At 45.9% G+C, this 25629-nt stretch overlaps 1 protein-coding gene across 3 annotated transcripts in view; it reads right to left on the reverse strand.

Moving 5' to 3' along the window:
• The window catches only part of MATN2 (matrilin 2), a 159576-nt gene that overhangs the window by 19408 nt on the left and 114539 nt on the right, over positions 1-25629 (reverse strand). For all 3 annotated transcript variants that reach the window (XM_059901683.1, XM_059901682.1, XM_059901681.1), the window contains exons 7-10: positions 18761-18883; positions 11323-11445; positions 8504-8626; positions 8113-8235 (exon numbers count right to left, since the gene is read on the reverse strand). In XM_059901683.1, coding sequence (XP_059757666.1) covers positions 8113-8235; positions 8504-8626; positions 11323-11445; positions 18761-18883 — 492 coding nt within the window. The remainder of the gene's footprint in view (positions 1-8112; positions 8236-8503; positions 8627-11322; positions 11446-18760; positions 18884-25629) is intronic.

Genomic DNA, 25629 nt, shown 5'->3' on the forward strand with positions numbered 1-25629 from the left:
CCCCCAGAGTGAGTGATTCAAGAAGTGAGAGAGAGCTCCCAAGAGAGCAGCCACAGTGTCTCTGATAACGTAACTGGAGAAGTGACATACCATTGTTATTGCCATATGCTGTTGGTCACACAGACCAACAGTGAAGGAGGGACTACACGTGTGTGAATTCAGGAGATGGGGATTGCTGGGGGCCGCCCTGGAGGCGGCCCACTACCCGTTCCTGATGGGAAGTGGAGGTAGGGGATGGGTGGAAGGGCAAGAATAGGAGCCAGACTTCTTAATGTACGTCTTTTCGTATTGTTCTGATTTTTAAACCATGTAAAAACCTTTTACTTATTCTAAAAATAGAATAAACTTTAAACAAAAAAATCTTACAAAAGTACTCCTCTTGCTCACCTTTGACACATTACAGCATTATTTTTAAAGGCTGCACCATGATTCATTTAACCAGTTTCTTATTGGAAGGGCATTTAGGTGGTTCCTAGGCTTTGCTATTACAAACATTATTGCAATGGATATTCGTGTGCCTGTAGTTTTGCGTACAATGTGAAAGCATGTCTGAAAGATAAACATCTAGAAGTGGAATTGCCTAGTTAAAGGGAATGAACATTTACAACTGGATACATATTTTCAAATTGTCCTCCAAGGACGTTGCATCAATCACCGTAAGATAATCTCTATTTCTGGGGGTCCAGGGTGCCGACTGGGCTTCTAGATGTTTTAAAAGCCCCACAGATGATTCCAGTAAACCACCAGGGGTGAGATGCTGGCACTGGACCCAGAGCTTATGTTCAGAGACCTTACCAAGTGTCCAGATGATTCTGCACCTCCACCATCATGAACCACATGCTATCGTCTTTCTCTTGGGCTATTACTACATCGTCTGCTAACGGGGTCTCCACAAACCTACTTCCGCCCCCTCCAGCCTATCCTCCCCGACTCAGCCCAAGTCCTCTTTCCAAAATGTGAATCTGCTCACATCACTCCCTCCCTCTGCCTGAGATCCTTTAATGCTTCCAAGAGTCTGGATAAGACACAGAATCGTTGGTGAGGTTCGCGGGACCTGCCCTGCTGCGTCATCTCATCCACGCTCCCCCAACTCTGAGTACTTTCTTTCAGAACCTCAGTGCCAAGCCAGAAGCTCTCCCCACACAGGGCTCTGCACAGCCGTTCCTCTGCCTCTCCTTCCTCCGCCACCTCCTCCAGATGTCTTCCTAGACCCCCCCGGCATAGGGCCCAAAGCACCAGGCATCTGCCCCCTCTGGTAACATCACAGCTGTCACTGAACAGTTAGTTATGTGGTTGCTTTGGATCTGTGCCCACCTCCTCACTGGACTACGCTCCCATGGGCTCTGACCTCCAGGGGACCACGGGCTGCCTCTGCCCTCCTCTCTGTGGACCTAACTTAATGCTTGGCCCACAACAGGTCCTCAGCAAACGCCTGCTGAGTACAAGGAAACATTTCCTCAGTTTTCTACTCTGAAAACTGAGGGTAACTAGATCCACCGCCCAGGGGTTTTGTGCAGGTGTTTTAAATCAGAACCCATGTGGTGGGGATGCTGGCGGTCAGCTGGGCGCCCCTTTCTCTCCCACGTGCCAGCCTCGCAGAACGCAATTCATATTTGTTCAGCAAAATGTCCAGTTTCTGCACATCAGGGACATTCCGGTCACTCATAATTAAAGAACTACACGTGGTAACTCCCCGACCACAGGCTCTAGCTGCCCTCCAGTCACCAAGTCTGGAAACCAGCTTGGAGTCAGCTTCTCCCCAGAGCCAAAGGTAATCCCACTAGGAAAGCACTTCAGTGGTTCCCCAACAGGCAAAGAGAGCCACCATCCCTGACTCACGATCATGGGGTGCCTTCAGCCTGGGGAGAATGGTGGGCACCCCGCCGAGAATTCATTCATTCAGCAAGTGTTAACGGAGCACTTACTCTGCCAGGCTCTACCCTCATTCTCGGGCTGGAAGGGACCCTGGGGATGAAGTGGTCCAACTCCTTCCTTTAGAGTCCAGGAAACTGATGGCCACAGAGAGGAAGTGACTTTCACAAGGCCCCTTACCCTGCAGAGATGATTAGTGTCAGCTGTGCTGGGGGCAGAGGCGTGATTAGATCACAAGTCTATCACCTCCATGTTCCCTGGTCCAGCTGCACATCCAGTGGTCATCCTAGCCCAGCAGGGTCAGCGGAGTCTGCTCAGATAGACTGGTAGATTCTCAGAAGACAAACTAAAATGGTTTTCTCAAGGGAGGCTGGGTCTCTAAATAGTTTAATGTAACTAAATGTTGCAGGTGATTTGTCCCAGCGGCTTCTCCAGGCTCACCTCTCTCCAGTCTCCCTCTCACACTCAGCACTCAGTACTTAGTACTCAGTACTCAATGTTTAGTACTCAGTACTAAGTACACTCAGCTTCCTTCAGTTCACTCTCTGGACCCTGGGCTTGCATGTGCTATTTCCTATGCCTGGGAAGACTGCTCCCCTCCGTTTTAGTCCTTTCGGGCTGCTATGACAAAATACCACAGACCGAGTGGCTTCTAAACAATAGAAATGTATTGCTCACAGTTCTGGAAGCTGGAAGTCTGAGATCAGGGTACCTGCATGGCTGGGTGAGAGCCCTCCTCTGGGTCACAGACTTCCTGTATTCTCACATGGTGGAAGGGGCTGGAGAGCCCTGTGGGCACGAATCCCATTCATAAGGGCTCCACCCTCATGATCTAATCACCTCCCAAAGGCCCCACCTCCTAACACCATCACCTTGGGGGTTAGACTCTCAACATATGAATTTGGGGAGGACACAAACATTCAGTCCATAACACCCTCCATCTCTGGCTAGCTCCCTCCATCAATCTCCAGGTGTTGGATCAAACATCTCTTTCTCAGGAGACTTTCTCTAGACTAGGTGAGGGTCCCCCTGCCACACGCCCCTGTGACACCTCTTCTTCCCATATCATGACTCTCATCACACAGAATGGATGATCCATCTTTAATATCCTTCCTCCCTGAGAAACTTTAAACACTGCCAGGGCAGAAACGGAACCTGCATCAACCCCAGGGATGCCCAGTGCCCAGCACAATATGACCAGCACAAAAATGCAGGTACATGGTAAATACTTGTGGAGACTGAGAATCAACGAACCAAGAGCTTAAGGAAGTACCTAGACTCAAATCCAGAGATGAGAGTGAGGACAGACTTGATCGGGAACCATCACTTAAGTGAAATGGATGAGAGGAATTAGGAGAAATCCCAGGGTGCAGGAAGAAAACATTTTCCCTGTAAAAGAAGGATCCTCTTTTTTTTACATGTAAGGAGGCAGGTCTACACATTAATTAAACCCTCATCGTGAATGGGGTCTGCGATTTGTGATCAAGGTGAGCAGAAGTTTCAGAACATAGCACAGGTTTTTAGGGCCCGTGTCTAACAGCCCCACACACTGATACAGCCTGCGCTCCTCACATCTGGATTCCACATGCACGTGACTCATGGTGACTCATGCACGTCTGTGGTGCAGTAGTCATGGGGTGATGTGTTCCAAGGACTCGCACCTCTGTGGCGATGACAGACAGCAATCCTGCGTCTGGCGCTCCACGTAGGAGGTTATTAAAACCAACCCCAACCCGAGGGAGAAAGCCACAGTGGCCCCCTGCCAAGAGGGTAACCAAGGCCGAGAGAGAGAATTACACCATTTGCTGGCTTTTTAAAGTAGTAAAACTAGGAGCAGCCATTCGTTTGCTAACTCTGTGTAGGCTTTTTCTCAGAGAGACCAGAAGCAGCTGAACTGAGATGTACTTTTAAAGGGCATCTCACACTGGGTAAGAGATCCTGAAGTCAGAAGACCCCAGTTCTAGTCCTGACTCTGTCACTGACCCCCAGGGCCAGCTTGAGGGCACCAGTTTTCTCCCTGTGCCTGTTTCCCACAAAAGAAAGGAAAGATCTTTAAGTTTCCTTCTGTTCCGTTAAACCTCTAATGTGAATATGCGAGGGTAAAGGTGGTCTTTTGCCTTCACTCTCTGTGATGGACTGAATTGTGTTTCCCCTCGAATTAATATGTTGAAGCCCTAACTCCCAATGTGCTGGTATTTGGAGGTGGGGCCTTTGGGAGGTGATTAGGGTTAGTTGAGGTCATGAGGGTGGGGCCCCCCTGATGGGATTAGTGCCCTTCTAAGAAGAGACATAAGACAGCTTATTCTCTCTCTATCATGGGAGGACACAGCAAGAAGGCATCCATCCGCAAGCCAAGAGGAGGGTTCTCACCAGAACCTAACCATACTGGCACCTTGATCTTGGACTTCCAGTCTCCAGAACTGTGAGACAATACATTTCTGCTGTTTAAGCCACCCAGCCTACAGTATTTCATGATGGCAGCCTGATCAGACTTATACACTCCTCTTGCCCTGCTCAGGGTTGCTTCTGTCCTTCAAAGTCAAGCTGGGAGGCATCAGGTGGGAAAAGGCCTTTGCACACCCACCTCTGGTGTCCACAGTAGGAGTATCCCCAACCGAAATTCCCAGTGCCCTATGCTTGTGGCTCAGATCCCCATCAGCACCCTCCACTTGCTAGAAGAAGGTAGTCCCTGGGTTCCTGAGTCTGACTCCTCCCAGGGTGGTCCATCTCTGGAGCCCCACAAGGGGGGCAGGCCTGGCCCTGGGAGTGGGTCTCCAGGCAGCAAGGCAAGGATGCTACCTCAGCCCTCTCCTCAGTGTGGGGCAGTCCAGCAGTGGGAAGCAAGACCATAACAAGAGTACCTTAGGGTTTATGGCAACTGACAAGTTTCCCAATGAATGTCTCTCCCTGTGCCACACAGAGACCCTGAGAGAGAGGCAGAAATGATCATTCTCAGTTTACAGATGAACAATCAGATCCAGAGAGGTCAATTCCCTTGCCCAGCATGGGAGCTACAAGATTTAAACCCAGTCTTTGGGCTCTCAGTTCAGTGTTCTTTCTACTCTGCCACGCTGGTTCTAGATCTGGACACAGACAGCCACAGGGCGAGGTGGGGCCACGAGAGGTCCTAGTGGAGCCTGCCTGCAGTGGGTGGAGCAGAGCTGCTCCCAGCAGGGGGGAGGGGCAGGAAGCTCCCCACGGAGGTGATGCTGGCCCTGGGCTGGGTTTCCGCCAGCAGGGTGGGATAGGGACGTTGTCCTCAGTGGAGACAGGATGGGCTGGAGGTATAGGGCTTACTCAGAGGATAGGGGAGCTGCCCCCCTAAAGAACTGGAGGGAGCAGGGAAGACCTGGGTGGGGCTCAGGAGGGGAGGAAGGGGTTCTCGACCACTGCCAAATCAAGGCACTCGACTGGAAACTGGGGGAGACAGTGGAGAGCCACTGAAGGTTACTGGGCAGGGGTGGACCCTGTGCCAGGTGCCACAGGATGAAAAGACTGGTGGTCTCTGTCCATTCACTCTCTCATTCATTGAACTTTATAGAGCATCTCCTGTGGGCCAGGCCTGGAACTCAGGGTCCGAATAAGATCCGGTCTCTAACCTCCAGGAGCTCGCAGGGCAGTGGGCTGTGTGTTCCATGCACATCTAGCCTACAGAGTCTTTCCTGGTGCTGGGATGCCCTTGTACGAGGTCTGTCTCAGGGAAATTTCCAGGAGGTAGAGATGGGAGGAGTCCTCTCAGCTGCAGCTTGTAGAAGAGACTCCCCCGTTCCTCTCCCCACCTTACCCCCCAGGCTGTGGAACAACCCTCCAAGGCAAGGAAGACTTCTACAGGCAAACACAGCTTGGGGGCCAGGGGACCTAGAGGAAGGGAGGATGGGCGTCACTCTAGAGGCCAGAGAGCCCAAGGTGCCTGCAGGGGTGTGGGCATAACTGTGTCTACTTCCTTCCTGGGCCCTGGGAAACTGGGCTTGCTCTCCATGCTTCAGAGAACCTTCCAAAAAGCGAGTGAAGTGTTCTTCAGGACACCTGCTATCAAGGCTCTAAGTGGAGGCTGCCTTTATGAAGGGCCAAGGACACCCTTAGCTCCTGAGCCAGGCCTGGCTGAACCCCAGCTGCCTCCCCATCCACAGCCCAGCACGATTTACAAAAAAGATGCAGTCATGGCATCAGGCTCTTTGTGATCTGGCATAGAGCTGGGAAACATACATCCCAACCCCAGTTAACTACGGCCACACCGAAAACACAGCCCATTATTTCAGGACAGGTCAGCTAGACTGAATCATCCTTGGGCAGACAGAGAGTCTTCAATTAGGGGACGAGCTCAACAGATATGTATGGGTAAAGTGCATCTCTTACATACCACCATTGCCTGAGGATAGGATAATTCTAACCCATCTGATCATCTCACATCTCATATGGACACACCATATATAAATAAATACTTATCAAAATTCACTTCTAACGGCATTGTTGAACATTTACTCATGTGGATGATATCACTGTATCATTAGTTACAAACACCATAAATGAGAAAATGGGCAACATTTAAAAGTGTCAGTGGCCATAACAGATGTGGACGTAGGGAGGGAGGGGGACGGGCACGCGATTGTAAGGAGAAGGAGTAGCATTTGTCTGGAAGGGCCCTGAGAATTTCGTAGAAGTCCTGCAACTATCTTATGGTCAGCTCTTGGTCATCACAGTAATGGGGAGGACCAAAGAAAGGCATGAATAATCTAAGATGATGAGAATTAAAACAAACCAGTTAAAAAGTGTGCTTCTGGCTTTGGCCTGCAGTCAAAGGTAGATACAATTCGACACACCCACCCTCTTTCTGCACCCCGATACCCAGCCCGTCCCGGTGCTGGTGGTGCTGGCCGTGCTGGCCAGAGCAGCGGGCTGGGAGGCAGCTGGGCAGGCAGCCACAAGCAAGCCATAAGACTCAAGACTCTATCCCAAATGGGGGAAACATTTTCTCACAGGCTGCCTAGTTAGAGAGGCACACCCAGCTGTGCAATCAGCTCACCTGCCCAAGTGAACAGACGATATAAAAAGGTGGACAGGGCTTCCCTGGTGGCGCAGTGGTTACGAATCTGCCTGCCAATGCAAGGGACACAGGTTCGAGCCCTGGCCTGGGAAGATCCCACATGCCGCAGAGCGACTAAGCCCGTGCGCCACAACTACTGAGCCTGAGCTCTAGAGCCCGCGAGCCACAACTACTGAGCCCACGTGCCACAACTACTGAAGCCTGCGCGCCTAGAGCCCGTGCTCCGCAACAAGAGAAGCCACAACAATGAGAAGCCCGCGCACCACAACGAAGAGTAGCCCCCACTCACCGCAACTAGAGAAAGCCCGTGCGCAGCAACGAAGACCCAACGCAGCCAAAAATAAATAAATAAATTAATTAATTAAAAAAAAAAAAAAAAAAAAAAGGTGGACAAGTTGTGGCCACAATTGTATCAGGGGTCAGGGAAGTCGGCCCTATAACCAGAAAGACCAGCAGGACAGACGAGGTACATTACAATCCTTTCCCTCCACTTTTGATCCCTTCTCTCAAAATGACTATTTTTTAATCTTTATCTAGGCCAACTTGGAAACAGGATTGCAGGGCAGAAGACACAGCATTCTTGAGTGAAGAAGAGAAGAATATCTGGGAGTCGTTTTTTTTTTTTTTTTAAAGTCATGGAGACAGGAATTGGGACCAGCTGCAGGGAAGTATGTACCCAGGAAACATCACCATCTGCTGCCAGATTATCCGGATTGGGGGTGAGGGTCTCAGCAGCTTCCCCTTCTCCCAGAACTGACTTTGGAGTCACATAGCCCAGAGTTTGAACCCATCACTTAATAGCTGGTAACCTTAGGCTCTTTACTTAATCTGAGCTGCAGTTACCTCATCGGAAGATGGGGATTCCACGGGGCTGAGGCCGGACAAAGCATGTGCTCAGCACAGAGCCCCGCCTGAAGTCCCCAGTCAGTAATGCATCCGCATTATTATAACTCGTGCCAGCTCCAAAATGACCACGAGGCAGACAGGAATAGCAAACAGCCGTCTCAGGCAGTGGGGAAAGGAGCTCGGGGCAGGGGGAGAAAGCAGCCACCAGCGCTGAAATCTCTGGGAGAGGCCTTCACACACTTTCGCCCACGAAAACCGGGGTGTGGACACACCGGTGGCCCCTGTCCTCAGTGCCCCCCACTCACGATCGCTTGTACCAAGTCCCGCTCGTCCGACCTCAGAACACTCACTGGCACAGGTCTTGCCATCACTGCGGAGCACGTGTTCCTCGGGACACTGGCAGGCGAAAGATCTGTCGGTGTTGACGCAGGAGTATTCGCAACCGTGGTCGCTCAGCAAACAATAATCCACTCCTGCAAAACCCAACAGCCCGGTGAGATGTCCTCGAGGCTCCTGGGCTACTGAGGATGGGAATCAAGTGACCGTTCGTGCTTACCCCACCCCCCCACCTCCGCCCCAGGTTCTGCACCGGGAAGGCACGCAGTCCCCAGGAGACACCCCTACGCTCTCTGGGGGGCCAAAAGCAGGGGACAGAGGGGGCCTGCTGTCCTCTGCAGTCGTCACATTTTTCACGCCTGTTGCAGAAACCTTTCCCTGTAAGAGAAGCACGAAGGGACTCACGGGAGCAGGTCTTGAGGTCCTCGTTGATGAGGAAGCCTTCCGAGCACTGGCACACGAAGGAGTCCTCGGTGTTGAGGCACAGCTGCTCACAGCCGTGGTCCTGCTCGGCGCAGTGATCCACCCCTGAGGCAATCACACACGGAAGAGACCGTAACCAAGGGCGCTGCGCCCACCAGCGAGGGGGCATCAAAAAACAAAACCACCTCCCAGGAATCCCCTGCTGGGCTACTTCACTTCAAAAAGAGTGACGTGGAAGGTTTCATTCTACCCTGTGCCACGGCCTTGTTTGTTTTCCTTCGCATTTCTTTGAGGAGTAACGTGCATACGACTCCTGTCATGGGTGGTAATGACAGCAGCCCTCTGTGCCAGGCCTGGGCACGCATCACCTGCAATCCCGGGGCAACGCTGAGAGCGGGTGCCATCCCCATTGTCACAGAGAGGAGAGCCAGCCTCAGGAAAGTCGAGCTGCTGAGCCCACAGCCCGCAGCTGACAGAACAGTGCATCAGAATGAGGGCTCCACACCCAACTACTTGGGCTCAAATCCCACGTTCACCGCTTCCCAGCCGCGGGATGCTGGGCCGTCATTTGGCCTCTCTGCCGTCATCTCATGACTTGAGAAATGGGGTTGACGATTACTTTCTTAGAGGAACGTGGTGAGAGGAGTTGATTCATCTATAGCCCTCAGAACAGTAGCTGGTGTACAGTAATTACTTCCTGAACGCTTATTATTACTAGTACATTGCTGGGGAAGAATTGTGTAGTTTCTTGACATCTGAAAATGAAAAAGTGTTGTTACCCCCCCATAACCAGGACACCCAGATTCAGAAAACAAACCAAAGCCAAGGCCTGCATGCGTGGCCGATCCTGGCACCGGGGCCCTGAGCAGCTGGCCCCGCTAGGATAACAGACACACAGCTGCGGTGAACGGCTCCCACAAGACAGCCCTGCAGGCTGCCTCCCAGATTTCCTTGATGGAGGAAACGCACTCCCAGAGACTGGAGAGACACTGGAGGCCTTGTGCAGGGCCATCGGGTGGGCCTCTTTGACTCCCACAGGGCCTGGGACTGGTGCCTTCTGGAACATTCCACCAGTGGATCTGCCTACTGCAAACACTTGCAGGATCTCAGGAGCCAGAGGCCTGTATTCACATCTCAGTTATACCATTTACCAGTCACGTGACTCCCGGGAAACTTAATCTTTTTGTGCCACAGTTTCCCCATCTTTAAATAGGGATAAGAATGTCGATGCCTCATAAGGCTCCGGTGCAGGTAAAGTGAGCGAGTGCCTGGAAAGTGCTCACGGCCGTGCCTGCACAGAGCAGGTGCCTTGTAAGGGCTTCCTGTCATGACGGCCTGGGGGCTCCCTGAGCCCCCATGGGGAAGAGGATACCATGCCTTTCTCTGGGGACCCCTGGGAAGAAATGGCTTGGTTTATACCTTCCTGAAGCTGACTGGACGGTCCTTCTTACTAGATCCCAGAGAGAAAGGATGGTTCAACCTCTTTTGGCCGCACCTCTGAGTGCTTCTAGGCTCCCCCAAGGCATGCTGGGAGGGAGAGGCAGGTCATGGCCCCTGGGGCTCTAGGTGGGCTCATCCAGGTCATGCCAAGCCTGCCCTGGGACACCTGCCAGAGCTGTCGGCTGGCAGACCCCGCACTCCTGGAAGAAGGCAGACTGTACACAGATCCATCTTCCCCAGGGCATCTTCTTGACGAGTGGAAGGACTCTTGCTCACCACTGGCTTCTCATAAGGACTCAGAGACTTCCAGAGGCAAATGCAGAGCAGTGCCAACTTTCTGGTTCAAAACTTCTTTGACTTCCGAGATCGATCCTTAGAAAGCCTAATTGAGGCACTTTGTGCACTAGCTTTCCTGAGGACTGCTCTCTATCTAATACTTCATCTGTGAAACTTCCCCTCTGGGCAGTTTAAGGTCCAAATGCTGAACAGCTGCAGTATTCTCATTCACAATCTATCTCTGTCCCCAAAGCTGGAGCAGATGTGCGGCTTGCTGGGTGGAAAGCGACACAAAGGGCCCCTTCTGTGCTGGTCACGTCACTGCACCCCTCTCCAGCACACCAGGGTCACAGACATCCACCGCAGTGTCATGCGCCCCCCACCCCCGCTGGCCTGGACCAGTGGAGACTGTGCCTCATAAAAAACGACGGAGCCATCCAGCTGGCAAAGCCTGCACGTTTCCGTGCATTTACATCACCAAATGGAGCTTTGTTGTGCCTCTTACAAAAGAAAATTAAGAAAAGTCTTCATAAAAAGTCCCATGTTTCTCAGCTCTGCCCTCAGATCAGCTCTGTGGTAGCCCAAGTGCTCTCTGAGGTCTGTCTCCTCCGTCCCATTGTCTCACCCTGGGGCCAGCACTGGTTACTCTGCCAGGCTCCATGACAATAATGAACTATTATCTTTAACTGTATGTTTTCCTTGTGCCAGGCACAGTGCTAAGAGACTGAAATGGTCCTGATTATTACCCTTAACAACTCTAGGAGACCAATACTATTATTATCTTCACTTTTTTAAACAGATGGGGAAGTCAAAGCTTGGAGAACTTAAATAACTTGCCTGGGGTCACACGTCTAGTATGTGGTACTAAACAATCCAATCTCTGAGGTAGGTGGCATGAATAGTCCCATTTTACAGGTGATGAAACTGAGGCCAGGAACGTAAAGCCTGTCGGACCGTCAAGCCTGTCGGACCGTCAGGCTCACTGGAAACCCAGGGGCCTCAAAAGTGACTGGCTGCTAGCGAGCCTGGGGACCTGTGTGTGAACCTGGCCTTCCCATCAGAGCCCCTGCCCCGGGCACACTCACGGCTGCAGGTCTTGCCGTTGGGGTCCAGGGTGTAGCCCCGGTGGCAGCGGCAGTAGTAGCCCTCCTCCGTGTTGATGCATTCATGCTCGCAGCCCGGCTTGTTCAGCGCACAGTAGTTGATCCCTGAGGGGAGAAAGGGCAGACCCTACTTCAGGTTCGGGGCTTCTCCAAGGGCTGATGTCAGCCCATCACAGTAAATATACAGTAAGTAAGATGCTCTATAGCAGGGGTCCCTAACCCCCGGGCCACAGACCAGTACCGGTCCGTGGCCTGTTAGGAACCAGGCCGCACAGCAGGAGGTGAGCGCCGGGCGAGCGAGCGAAGCTTCATCTATATTTACAGCTGCTCCCCATCACTCGCATTACCGCCTGAGCTCCGCCTCCTGTCCGCATTATGGTGAGTTGTATAATTATTTTATTATATACTACAATGTGATAATAATAGAAATAAAGTGCACAATAAATGTAATGCGCTTGAATCATCCCGAAACCATCCCCCTCCACCCCACCACCCCCAAGCCCGTGGAAAAATTGTCTTCCACAAAACCGGTCCCTGGTGCCAAAAAGCTTAGGGACCACTCCTCTATAGGATGGAAACAACAGCTCCTGCTCTCCATGTGCTTGTTTGAAAGAGAACCTGGCACCTGCAGCGAACCTTCGCATTCTCCAGCATAGGTCTCTTCCCCATTTGATGGCCAAAAAGCTGGTGAAATGGGTTGAGCGCCATAGTTCCCAGCCCATCTCTCCCCAAGAAAGATGGAAAAGCTGGGAAAATTCAGTCTCGTCTTACAGTTAACCTGATAACTAGGGCTCAAAACATGTAGGGAGCTGCTGTTGGCAGTGACATCTGACAGTGACATGGGACAGCACAAGACAGAATACACAACAGCTGATCTTACAAGATACCCAGCTATTTAGGAGAGGCAGGAAAAGGCAGTTGCATTAAGAAGGATCCAATGCTCAACCTGGCTCTGGGTGAGAGCATAACAGCAAAGGTATCAAGAAACTGGAGAAGACGCATCTCTGATGCCGGCCCAGGTAGTTGCGGCTCTGTGCTATGGTAACATTCACCCCCATCCGAGCTGTGCTTCTGCCAGCAGAGGGAAGCAGCATCACAACCAGCAGCCAATTAGCAGTTTCATTTTCTGGTAGAAAATGCTAAAACCACAAGATAGGCCACTCACCCTCCACCCTCGTTCCCCCCCCCCACCCCCCCGCAACTCACACACACCAGAGAAGGTAATGGGAGAGATGGAGAAGTATAACGGGAAATAAAATAAGCTTGTGGAGGGCCTCTATGAGACTGGTGTTGTGAGAAATGGTCACCAGCAACCTCAGGGGCTGAGCTGGATCCATTTAACTGCATTGTTCTTTTTCCTGGGGATGTGGCAGACATTGTTGGTTGCCTTGCCAGCAACTATTACCCTGTCTTCTTGAAACCAGAATCCTGACCCCCAAGGCATGAGTCATGAGTTGTCTAAGCCAGCCTGGCAACCATGTTTTCCTGTGTCAGTGATTGGTCTAGAGCTGGGAATATGCCTAGTTCTCGCCAATGAGACACAGGAGGAATTTATTGGGGCCCCTAGGAAAGATTTCCCTTCCTGAAAAGACAAAGATGTATGAAAAGAAATGAAATGAAACCCACACCCGAGGGACCTCAGACTATCCCTTAAAGGGTCCATGATGTGCCCTCCCATGTGACTGGTGGGTGGAACTTTCCACGTGCACAGAGCACGGGCAGAAGTAGGTGCAGACCGAGCACAGGGAGAGAACTCCCACGACACGCAGGGGCTGGCCTAAGAGGAGAGATCCCACCACGAGGGACACGGACCCCTTGGCACTCTCTCTGTACCTCATCCCTTCTGCAGGACAGAGGCAGAATATTGTTAGCTGTGTGCGATTTCTCAGTTCATCAACAGCCTTACCTGGGCAGAACAGACTGAATGCCAGGAAACAAGTAAAGAGCTTCAGTGAAGAAAAACAGGCCCGGCAATAAAACTCCGGCCACAGACAGACAGACAAACAAAAAGCCAAGCAAACACAGAACACAAAGGGTCCCACAGTTTGGGGCCACATAGTGTAGGGCCTGCAAATCCTACACTTCATTACACCATCAGAGAAAAGTGAAATTATCTTCAGTAAACACTGTTTTTAAAAGCCAGCATTCAGCCACTATGGAAAACAGTATAGAGGTTCCTCAAAAAAATTAAACATAGAATTACACGTGATCCAGCAATTCCACTTCTGGGTTTATACCCAAAAGAACTGAAAGCAGGGACTTGAACAGATACTTGTATATCCATGTTCATAGCAGCATTATTCACAAAGGCCAAAAGATGGAAGCAACCCAGGTGCCTATTGACGGATGAATGGATAAACAAAATGTGGTATATACATAATGTGGAATTTTTTTTTTTTTTGCAGAATTTTATTTCGAAAAAAATTTTTAATAGATCTTTATTGGAGTATAATTGCTTCACAATACTGTGTTAGTTTCTGTTGCACAACAAAGCGAATCAGCCATATGCATACACATGTCCCCATATCCCCTCCCTCTTGAGTCTCCCTCCCATCCTCCCTATCCCACCCCTCTAGGTCATCCCAAAGCACCAAACTGATCTCCCTGTGCTACGCTGCTGCTTCCCACCAGCTATCTATTTTACATTCAGTAGTGTATATGTGTCGATGCTACTCTCACTTCGCCCTAGCTTCACCCTCCCACCCCATGTCCTCAAGTCCATTCTCTATGTCTACCTCTTTATTCCTGTCCTGCAACTAGGTTCATCAGTACCAATTTTCCTTTTTTTTTTAGATTCCATATATATGCGTTAGCATATGGTATTTGTCTTTCTCTTTCTGACTTACTTCACTCTGTATGACAGTCTCTAGGTCCATCCATCTCACTACAAATAACTCAATTTCGTTTCTTTTTATGGCTGAGTAATATTCCATTGTATATATGTGCCACATCTTCTTTATCCATTCATCTGTCGATGGACACTTAGGTTGCTTCCATGTCCTGGCTATTGTAAATAGTGCTGCAATGAACATTGTGGTGCATGTCTCTTTTTGAATTATGGTTTTCTCAGGGTATATGCCCAGTAGTGGGTCATATGGTAGTTCTATTTTTAGTTTTTTAACCTCCATACTGTTTTCCACAGTGGTTGTATCAATTTACATTCCCACCAACAGTGCAGGAGGGTTCCCTTTTCACCACACCCTTTCCAGCATTTATTGTTTCTAGCTTTTTTGATAATGGCCATTCCCACTGGCGTGAGGTGATACCTCATTGTAGTTTTGATTTGCATTTCTCTAATAATTAGTGATGTTGAGCATCTTTTCATGTGCCTCTTGGCCATCTGTATGTCTTCCTTGGTGAAACGTCTATTTAGGTCTTCCGCCCATTTTTTAACTGGATTGTTTTTTTGATATTGAGCTCCATGAGCTATTTGTATATTTTGGAGATTAATCCTTTGTCTGTTATTTCATTTGCAAATATTTTCTCCCATGCTGAGGGTTGTCTTTTTGTCTTGTTTATGGTTTCCTTTGTTGTGCAAAAGCTTTTAAGTTTAATTAAGTCCCATTTGTTTATTTTTGTTTTTATTTCTGTTATATAATGTGGAATATTATTTAGCCTTAAAAAGGAAGGAAATTCTGACATATGCCACACATGGATCAACCTTGAAGACATTACGGTAAGTGAAACAAGCCAGTCACAGAAGGACAAATATTGTAAGATTCAACTTATATGAGGTTCCTAGAGTAGGCTAAGTCATAGAGATGGAAAATAGGATGGGGGGTTGTCAGGGGCTGGGGGGAGAGAGAATCGGTACAGAGTTTCAGTTCAGAGAGATGATAAAGTTCTGGAGCTGGATGGTGGTGATGGTTGTACAACAACATGAATGTACTTAATGCCACTGAACTGTACCTGTAAAAATGGTTACAATGGTAAATTTTGTTATGTATATTTTAACACAATTTTTTAAAGGGCCAACATTGTCTTTAAGAAAGATTTACACACAATAATTAAATTAAAAAAACATGAAGGTTCTTGAAGAGGTTATCACTCAGCTATCTGGCAAACAGCAATTTAAAAATGCCTCTTCTCCAAATGGTAGTTTACAGCAGAGGTTTAACTGTAGATCTTTGCCTTCTTTACGTGCTTCAGTCACAATTCTTCACATGTTATTTAGTCATTCACACATTTATTCATTCAATCTGTATTTATTGACTACCCACTATGCCCCCCACATCTGGTCCAGTCTCCTCCCTAACTGTGATGAGCTCTACATGGGCCAGGCTTGGGTGTAGGTTTATCTGGCAAAGCCTGGAGTGTCCAATAACCCTGCGAGGTCACATGGCAGGACTGTCAGATGACCAATTAAACAGCGCTTATGAGTGCCAACTCGCAAAGGAGCTGGAGACCTCACTGAGAAGATGAGAAATAAAAACATGAAAGATTAGTGACCCAGACAGTAAATTGTAATGCCAACTGAGTGGCACAGAGAGTAAGTTTTAGAAAAATTGGACAGGCTACAAAATGTAGCAGAAAGTCGTGTTCCTTCAGTTTGGGAAATCGGGGTCCAGAGAAGCAAATCAGCCTGTCCAAGGCTGTCCAAGGTCACATGGCCAGCATGAGTGACACTGCCAAGACCAGCCTTCGCGTCCCCCGGCTCAACCTGTGGCCCCCACCCCAGCTGTTTAGAATGTGATTTCTCCAGGACTTCCCTAGCGGTCCAGTGGCTAAGACTCCACACTCCCAATGCAGGGGGCACGGGTTCAATCCCTGGTTGGGGAACTAAGGTCCCGCATGCCGCATGATGCGGCCAAAAAAAAAAAAAAAAGAATATGATGTTTCAGCCATGGTGCCAGTGTGAGCAATCCTGGAGTCCAGCAAGCGGGTCCCACCCACCTCTGATTCCACCCTGGGGCCCCCGCCTAGACCGCCAGTTCCGGTCTCTGTGTCGCTGCCTTAATAATTTATGCTTTAAGTCGATGACAGCAATTTCCAGAAAAAGAAATTATGCCTGGATGAGGAGGAAGAACAAATCTTGGCCAAGACTGTTTTCTTCAGTAGGATTCTGCCTTGAACTTTTTTTTTTCCAGTTAAACTGGATGACATCAAATTCCTTTGAAAAATAGATTTCTTATTAGAATTGAAAATAGCCCACATCCATCAACTGCCGATTAAATGTGAATGGCTGTACCCTGCGCTTGAGATCTTTAATGCTCTCAGTATCGTCAGACTCCTAATAACAACCTCCAGATTTTAAGCCCCATTTCTCTGCTTCCCGATTCCATGTAATGCTCCAGAGAGAGGGTGAGCGCTCACTTTCCGTTCTGCCCTAACCGCCGGCGTGTGCGCATTAGGGCGAGGTGGCTCTCAAGAGGGACCTCGGGAGTCGAGGGCTGGGTTTGTAGCAAAGACAATGGAAAAAGTAATGATGAGGCAGGATGCTGGGAGAAGGGCTGATGAGGACATTGGGTTTTAAAAACAAATTCCATTTTTCTTGGATGAAAAGTAGGGCACCTGGCTAAAGAGGAAATGGAGCTATCACTGAATACATATGAATGAGCGTTAGGGACTCGGGCTGGGTCGCAGCCTGAGACTGGCTATCTGTGGGCAATGGTCACACTACTCCCAAATGGTCACTTGCTCTGCACTCGTCCTTCTGTTCTTGGCCTGTCTCCTCCCTTGATAACTGTGCAGTCCATGCCTTGGACTCTTCTCTTACTCCAAGTGCCTCTCCAGGCAGGATGTGGAGGGAGGGGCAGAGGGCGAGGGACTCCTAGACGACTGTAAGAGATGCAGAGCTTCAAACCAGTTCCCCTCCACTGATGGCCACACGCCCAGCTCGCTTCCTTCTCCCTCCAAAAGCGACACACAGTGAAGCCTGCAACTCCAATGAGTGTCTGAGTTGAACCAGATCTAATTATCCCCCATGTAAGAGATTTGGGTTCACAAAGGAGTCCAATGGTGAGTGCTTTTCCCTGGGTGAAGTCAGCCACTGACACTCTCACCCCTAGAAAAAGGTGTAAATAGCACAGAGAGGAGTGGCCAGGCTGGCCTTTCCCACGTACTGCATGCATGTGTGGTCTAATGGAAAACAATTAGATGTGTCCATCTAATTGTTTGCACATTCCGAATGCTCTCAGTTAAAATTCCCGTCCGATGCTTGAATGTTTCCAGGGTTTGCATCAGGCAAGGTGGTGGGAATCATATTTTATAAGAGAGGCTCCGTTTCAAAGGGCCCCACCCTCTGCCACCGTACAAGGTTTAACACGTATTAGGGTGAGCGTGTGAGTTAACATGTGCTGTAAGCAGACTGTAGCTTGTGGACTCAATTCTATAAACCACAAAGCTTTTCAAAAAAGATATATGGTAAAACTTTTGAAAACCCGGTCCTGTGATGCAGAACGCTGCTGTACTTATCACCAGGAAGAAGTGGATGAAGGGACACATAAGAGAGTATGTCCCTTAATGGGAGTTCCAGAGAGTTCTGTGAATGACACTGTTGGGAGAACGTGTACAATTTAGTGTGCGTATGCATGGACTAACTTCGGGAATGCTTTTTGAGAAAACACTTGCATGCCTTCAAAGGGCCATCTTTCTAACAAGATAGAGTAATTCAGACGATAGTTGCCATTTCTCCAGGATGGTAAATCTCAGAGATCCATTTGCTCATTCATTCATTCACTAAATATTGTGTCACACCAGCATGCGCCAAACACTGAGGTGATGAGGATTCACGAGCGAGAAGAAGGGAAGAACCTCTGTCCTTGTAGACCTTGCATTCTAGCAGCCTCTCAGGGACAGATCTCTTAAAGAGATCCCACTGGGGGTCCGTGCTCTAGATCCCCGGTCAAGCCCTCTGAGGTGCTAGACGACAGTATTTGAGTCACTCAGCACATCCTTAATATCATCCTGCTGACACCATGTGCCTCTTGAATGCTGCAGGGATGCCCCAGAGTCTTCTATTTTTCCTTCCTTCATAACAAAGAGGAAAGAGCTGCAACTTCCCCTTTCTTAGCAGCCATCAAGTGTCTCATCTTGTAGGACTGGAAGAAACCAGCTCCTTTTCCCTCCAACTCTGGACCCAGCCTTTTCTTTCTCAAAGTCCCAAATACTTGTTGCAGGTTGGGGGCGGGGGGTGGCGGTAAAAGAAGGGAGGATGTGCCCTCATTTCAAATAGGTGGGAGCTTCAGCTTGGGCCTCGATTTCACTAAATGAATCTGATGGGCAGACCCAGTCTATGCGGTCTCGAAAAATTATCCCCATCACAGGATCAGGTGAGACAAAAGGTAAAATAAAAGGCAGAATACTGTTAGCAAACACAAATGCTGAGTACAAGTGCACCTGGTTGAGACTTGCAAGGGAAAGGAAAACCAACAGGGCCATCTGAGGAACAAGCCCTTCTTCAAGGCCCAGTGCAACTTACTTCTGCAGGTTTTCTGATCTGGATTCAGGGTAAAGCCTTTTAAGCAGCGGCAGGAATAGGAATCATCTGTGTTAACACACTCGTGCTGGCATCCATGGTTAGGTGAGGCACAGTAGTCTATCTCTGAAAAGAAAGAAAACTCAGAATGATGAACAAAACTAGAAATCTAGCATAGAAAAGTCAAAGGATTTTGCAGTCTTAACTTTTCCTAAACGAATACATTCCCGTGACCGCAAACACTCATGCCACAGAGGGACCTCTCAGTGAAGGTATTTCCATGTTTAGGGATACAGCTTCCCAGGAAGAGAACTTTCTTGACATGTTACAAAATGTTTATGCTTTGTGAAGATGCTTACTTTGTCTTGGTTCATGTCAGAGCCACTAAAATGAAAGTGTGTGACTGGGTGTCGGTTGTTGTGCCACAGGCTGGGAAGAGAGAGCTTAGCTGAATATTTTACTGAACTTACGCAATTAAAATAATGAAATCTTCCCAAAGTCAAACTTTAAACCACTTAACTGAGTGAAACACTGAGCCAAATAGGATAAAAATGATATCCTGGGAAAAAGAAGGCCTGGGAGTGAAAGGCATATTTTGAGGGCAAAACACCTCCCCTGTTACGTCACTGGCCTCATCTACACTTAAATCATCTCAAGGCTTCACAGTCAGGGAATGTGATCTCTAGGTCCACATTAATTTAAACCAAAATATTCAGAAACAAAGGTCACATGGAATTTTTAATAGTGAAATTTTACTTGTATAAGTATTTTTTAGATATGGATTAGGACTGTTCTACTGACAGGTCTGCACCAAGTACTTTGCTGTAGTGGAACTTGGGTGCATTGTCTAAAATGGCTTGAAATAAGTGGCCACTGATGGGGTCTTAGAAGGTGTCTTTTTGTTTTAATGAGGATTTTTATTCTTTTAAGGAATATATGACCTACATCTATCATTTTCCTAATGAAGCATTTGGTATAAATGAGTTTTCCCAGCCTGTACCAAAGGAAACGAAACGAGTAAGAGAAAGGCGTACAATATTCTCAAAAGAAAAAACATTGAGAAAATGCCAATTCTTCCGAATTTAAAGTCATGGAAAATTTTAAACATATATAAACAAATGAACTGAGTAGTATAATAAATCCACGTGCATATCACTCGGCTTCAAGAGAATCAATCTACAGCTGACCTTGTTTCCTGTATACTCCCATCCCCCATGCTAAGATGCCATATTACTTGAAAGCAAACCCCAGATGTTATATCATTTTGTCCATAAATATTTCATAATGTATCCTTAAAGGACTGGAACTCTTTAAAAAATATAACTGCAATACCACAATCACATATAAAGGTATTTAAAAAGACTTTTTATTTGGAAATGATTTTAAACTTACAAAAGTTGCAAACATAAAAATACAAGTAGATAGGTACAAGAACCACCTATATACGCTCTACCCAGGTTTATCTATTGTTAACATTTTATCCCATTTGCTTTATCATTTGCTTATCTCTCTGAATTATTTGAGGGTAAGTTACATATATCACCATCCTTTTTCCTTAAACACAGTGTGTGCTTCCTAAGAGGAGGGATATTCTCTTATATAACCACAGTGTAGCCATAACTTCATAAATTTACATTTATACAAGACTTTTATTTAATCTACCATCCATATTCTAGTCTTCTAAATTGATCTAATAATGTTCTTTGTAGCATTTTTCATCCTCCAGTACAGAACCCAATAGAGGGTCAGAGATTATACTTAATATTCATGTATGCTTAGCTTCCTTTAATCTGGAACCATGCTGTCTAACGTGGCCATTTAAATTAAAATGGAATGGAAACAACCTAAATGTCCATCAACAGATGAATGGATAAAGAAGGTGTGATGTGTGTGTGTGTGTATATATATGTACACACACAGTATGAAATGTTATTCAGCCATAAAAAAGAATGAAATAATGGAATTTGCAGCAACATGCATGAACCTAGAGATTATCATACTAAGTGAAGTAAGTCAGAAAGAGAAAGACAAATACCATATGATGTCACTTATATGTGGAATCTAAAATATGACACAAATGAACATATCTATGAAACAGAAACAGACTCACAGACATAGAGAACAGACTTGTGGTTGCCAAGGGGGAGGGGAGGTGGGGAGGGAAGGATTGGGAGTTTGGGATTAGCAGATGCAAGCTAGTATATATAGGATGGAAAGCAACAATGTCCTACTTCATAGCACAGGGAACTATATTCAATATCCTGTGATAAACCACAATGGAAAAGAATATGAAAAAGAACGTGTTGATATATATGTATAACTGAATCACTTTGCTGTACAGCAGAAATTAAGTACAACATTGTAAATCGACTATACTTCAATAAAATTTTTTAAAAAATTAAAATAGATTAAAAGTAAATAAAATTTAAAATGTAGTTCCTCAGTTGCACTGGCCACACCTTAAGTGCTCAGTAGCCACAGTAGCTCCTGACTCCTATGTTGTATGTGGCAGATATAGAGCATTTTCACTATCACAGAGTGTTCTATCCAGTAGCAACAGTCTAGAAACACTTCCACAGCCTCTCTTTGTGTTTTATGACATTAACATTTTAAAATAAAACAGTCTCCCCTGCTCATTTTTAGTTTTATTGATGTACAATTGACAAAAACCAAACTGCACATATTTAAGATGGACATTTGATGTTTTGACATACATACGTGCCCATGAAACTATCACCACAACCGAGATAACTTACGCATTTCCCTCAGATGTTTCCTCAAGACGCTTTCTAATTCATTCTTTCCTACTCCCTCTGACCCCCAATAATCGTTAATCTCCTGTCAAGATAAATCAGTTTGCATTTTCTAGAATTTCACATAAATGGAATCATACAGTTGTGTTCTTTTTGGTCTGGCTTCTTTCATTCCTCATAATTATTTTTAGATTCATCCATGTTCATGTGTATGTCAACAGTTTGTTCTTTTTTACTGTAGAGTAGTATTTCATTATATGGACATACCACAATTTATTTGTCTATTCACCTGCTGGCAGGATTTGAGTTGTTTCCGGTTTGGGGCTATCACAAATAAAGCAGCTATGAACATTCATGAACAAGTCTTGGTGTAGACATATGCTTTCTTTCTTTTTTTTTTTTAATATTTATTTATTTATTTATTTGGCTGCATCTGGTCTTAGTTGCGGCATGCAGGATCTTCATTGGGGCATGTAGGATCTTTTAGTAGAGGCATGAAGGATCTTTAGTTGTGGCATGCGAACTCTTACTTGCAGCATGTGGGATCTAGTTCCCTGACCAGGGATCGAACCCGGGACCCCTGCACTGGGAGCATGGAGTCTTATCCACTGGACCACAAGGGAAGTCCCATAGACATATGCTTTCATTTTGAGTAAACATTTAGGAGTAGAATGGCTGGGTTGTATGGTAGATGTATTAATTTCTTAAACATTCCCACCAGCAGTTTATGAGAGTTCCAGTTGCTCCACATCCTTACCAACACTTGGTAATTTTAGCCCTTCTGGTAAGTACATAGTGGTTATTTCATTGTGGTTTTATTTTGCATTTCCCTCATGACTAATGCTGTTGGGTATATTTTCATATGCTTATTTTCCATCTCTATATTTTCTTTAATGGAGTGTCTGGTCAAATCTTTTGCCCATTTTTATTAGGCTGTTTGTCTCCTCACTAAGTTTGAAGAGTTCTTTAAATGTTCTAAATACAAATCCTTTGTTGGATATCCATTTTGCAAATATTTTTTCCCAGTCTGTGGCTTGCCTTTTCATTTTAGTAATAGTGCCTTTTGAAGAACAAAAGTTTTAATTTTGATGACGTTCAATTTATTCATTTTTTATTTTTATAGTTTGTGCTTTTTGTGTGCTCTTTAAGGCATCTTTGCCAAACGCAGGGTCACTAAGATCTTTTCCTATGTTTCCTTCTATAATTTTTATAGTTTTCAATCTTACATTTAAGTTTAAAACCCATTTCAAGTTAATTTTTGTATGTAGTGTGAGGTAAGGGTCAAGTTCCTTTTTTTTTTTTTTGCACATGGCAATCCAATTGTTCAGCACCATTTGTTGAAGACATTATCCTTTCCCCCATGAATTGCCTTAGTACCTTTGTTGAAAATACTTTCACCATATATGTGTGGGTCTATTTCTGGACTCTGTTCTGTTCCATTGATCTATACTTCATCTTTACACCAGTACCACACTGTCTTGATTACTGTTGCTTTATAATTGGTATTAAAAATCAGGTGGTTTAAGTCCTTCAACTTTGTGTATCTTTTTCAAAAAGGGCTATTTTAGTTCTTTTCATTTCTACGTATGTTTTAGAATCAGCTTGCCAATTTCTACAAAAAAAGCATGCTAAGATTATGATAGATAATACTGTGATTTATATAGATTAATTTGGAAAGGACAGACATCTTAACAGTATTAAGTCTTCTGATCCATGAATATATCTATTTAGTTAAGTCTTCTTTAATTTCCCTTAGCAATGTTTTGTAGCTTTCATTGTAAAGGTTTTCACATCTTTTGCCAAATTTATCCCTAGGTGGTACATATTTTTGATGCTATTACAAATAGCATTTTAAAATTTAAATTTGTGATTTTCCATTGAAAGTATATAAAAACGGACTTCCTTCATGGTGCAGTGGTTAAGAATCTGCCTGGCAGTGTTATACAGCAGAAACTAACACAACAATGTAAAGCAATTATACTCCAATAAAGATGTTAAAAAAAAAAAGAATCCACCTGCTAATGCAGGGGACACGGGTTCAATCCCTGGTCCGGGAAGATCCCACATGCCGCGGAGCAACTAAGCCTGTGCGCCACAACTACTGAGCCTGCATGCCACAACTACTGAAGTCCGCGTGCCTAGAGCCCATGCATTGCAACTACTGAGCCTGCGTGCTGCAACTACTGAAGGCTGCGCACCTAGAACCCATGCTCCCCAACAGGAGAAGCCACTGCAATGAGAAGTCCACGCACTGCAACGGAGTAGCCCCCGCTCGCCGCAACTAGAGAAAGCCTCTGCACAGCAAAGAAGACCCAAAGCAGCCAAAACAAAACAAAAAACAAAAAAACAAATGAATGGCAAAGAAAAAAAGAGGGAAGGAGGACATACAGAGTAAAAGAGACTCAGTTTAAAAGAAAAAAGAAAGTATATAAAAAATAATTGATTTTTGTATATTGACCTTGTACCCTGCATCCTTGGTAAACTCACTTAATAGTTCTAGAACTTTTCTGTAAATTCCGTTGGAGATGTTGCCTGTTAATAAAGACGGGTTTTGTTTGTTTGTTTGTTTGTTTTACTTAATCATATTTTTTGTATAGAGTTTTCCATTTTTAATATTTGGTTAAACAAAAAAACATCTTTTATAAACAAACCCAGCACAAGGCCAACAAAAAGTCTAGGGTTGCCCCTTACTGGGTATCAGGGTCAGGCCTGCTCCCTTTCTTAAAGGAAGTGGGGCTTTTTGCCCTTGGGCATCAGCATAGGTCCCTGTTCCTAAGCACCAGAATTGGTTATGAACAGAGAAACCAGCCCTGAAATGTTTTACTTAATCATTTTGATTTTACATTTGTATTTGTTTTCTCTTATGCTGAAAGTATAGGTACAAAGTGACATTAACATTATATATATTTATTGTATCATATATTTATATGTGTATATGTATAATTTCAAAATAAGAAAACAATTCTATTATTAATGCTAATACTACTGGAAACAGTTAAAGCTCTTTTGTTTTTCGGCTATCCGCCACTTGGAATGTAAAGTCAACATATTCCCTGCCTGTCACTTAAAATAATTCTCTGGGTGATTATGCTAACAACCTCATATACAGTTAGGCTCATTTGCTTCAATTTGTTCTGCAGACAATTCTCCAACACCAATTTGGAGCCCTGTAATTTAATTCAATTCTGACACTAACTACCCAGAGTTAACATCCAGTCTCACAAGGTAAAGTGTAAGGTCCCCAGTAAGACTGCCCTTACTTCAGATACCAGCCTGCAGTGGGGTCCCCAGGCCACCTTCACTTCTGCATAGCCACCTACAATTTTGGGGTCTCCCACAACTCACTCCTTTCAGTAATTTATTAGAAGCACTCACAGAACACAGGAGAGTGCTATACTTAACAATGACCATAATAAAGATGCTTTTAACTCTTCCTTTCCAATCTAGGTTTCATTTCTTACTTTCTTTTTTTCTTCATTATTACAATGGCCAGAACCTGACAGTCCATGCTAAATAGAAGTGGTGAGAGTGGGTATCCTGTTTTGTTCCTCATCTTATAAGGAAAGCATTCAGTCTTTCATCATTAAGTGTGATGTTAGCTGATAGTTTTTTCACTGATGCACTTTATCAGATTGAGGCAGTTCTCTTCATTCCTAGTCTGCTGAGAGACTTTTTTTTTTTAATAGTAAATGAATGTCAGGTCTTGTCCAGTGCTCTTTCTGTATCTATTGACTTGGATCATATAGTTTCTGCTTTTTAGTATGTTAATGTTTTAAATTTCATTTGAATGTTAAATCATCCTTGAATTCCTGGGATAAATCCCACTTGTTCATGAGGTATTATCCTTTTTATATATTGTGGAATTTTATTGCTAAAAATAATTAAAGATCTTTTGCATGTATTTCATGAGGGATATTTGTGTGGTTTTCTCTTTTTTTTTGGCTGCACCATGCTGCATGCTGGATCTTAGTTCCCTGACCAGGGATCGAACCGGTGCCCCCTGCAATGGAAGCACGGAGTCTTAAACACTGGATCACCAGGGAAGTCCCTGGTTTTCTTTTCTTGTAATGTCTTTTTCTGGATTTGGTATTAGGATAATGCTGGCCTTATAGAATAAGT

The sequence above is a fragment of the Balaenoptera ricei genome, chromosome 17 (assembly GCF_028023285.1).
Source record: "Balaenoptera ricei isolate mBalRic1 chromosome 17, mBalRic1.hap2, whole genome shotgun sequence".
NCBI classification, from domain to species: domain Eukaryota; kingdom Metazoa; phylum Chordata; class Mammalia; order Artiodactyla; family Balaenopteridae; genus Balaenoptera; species Balaenoptera ricei.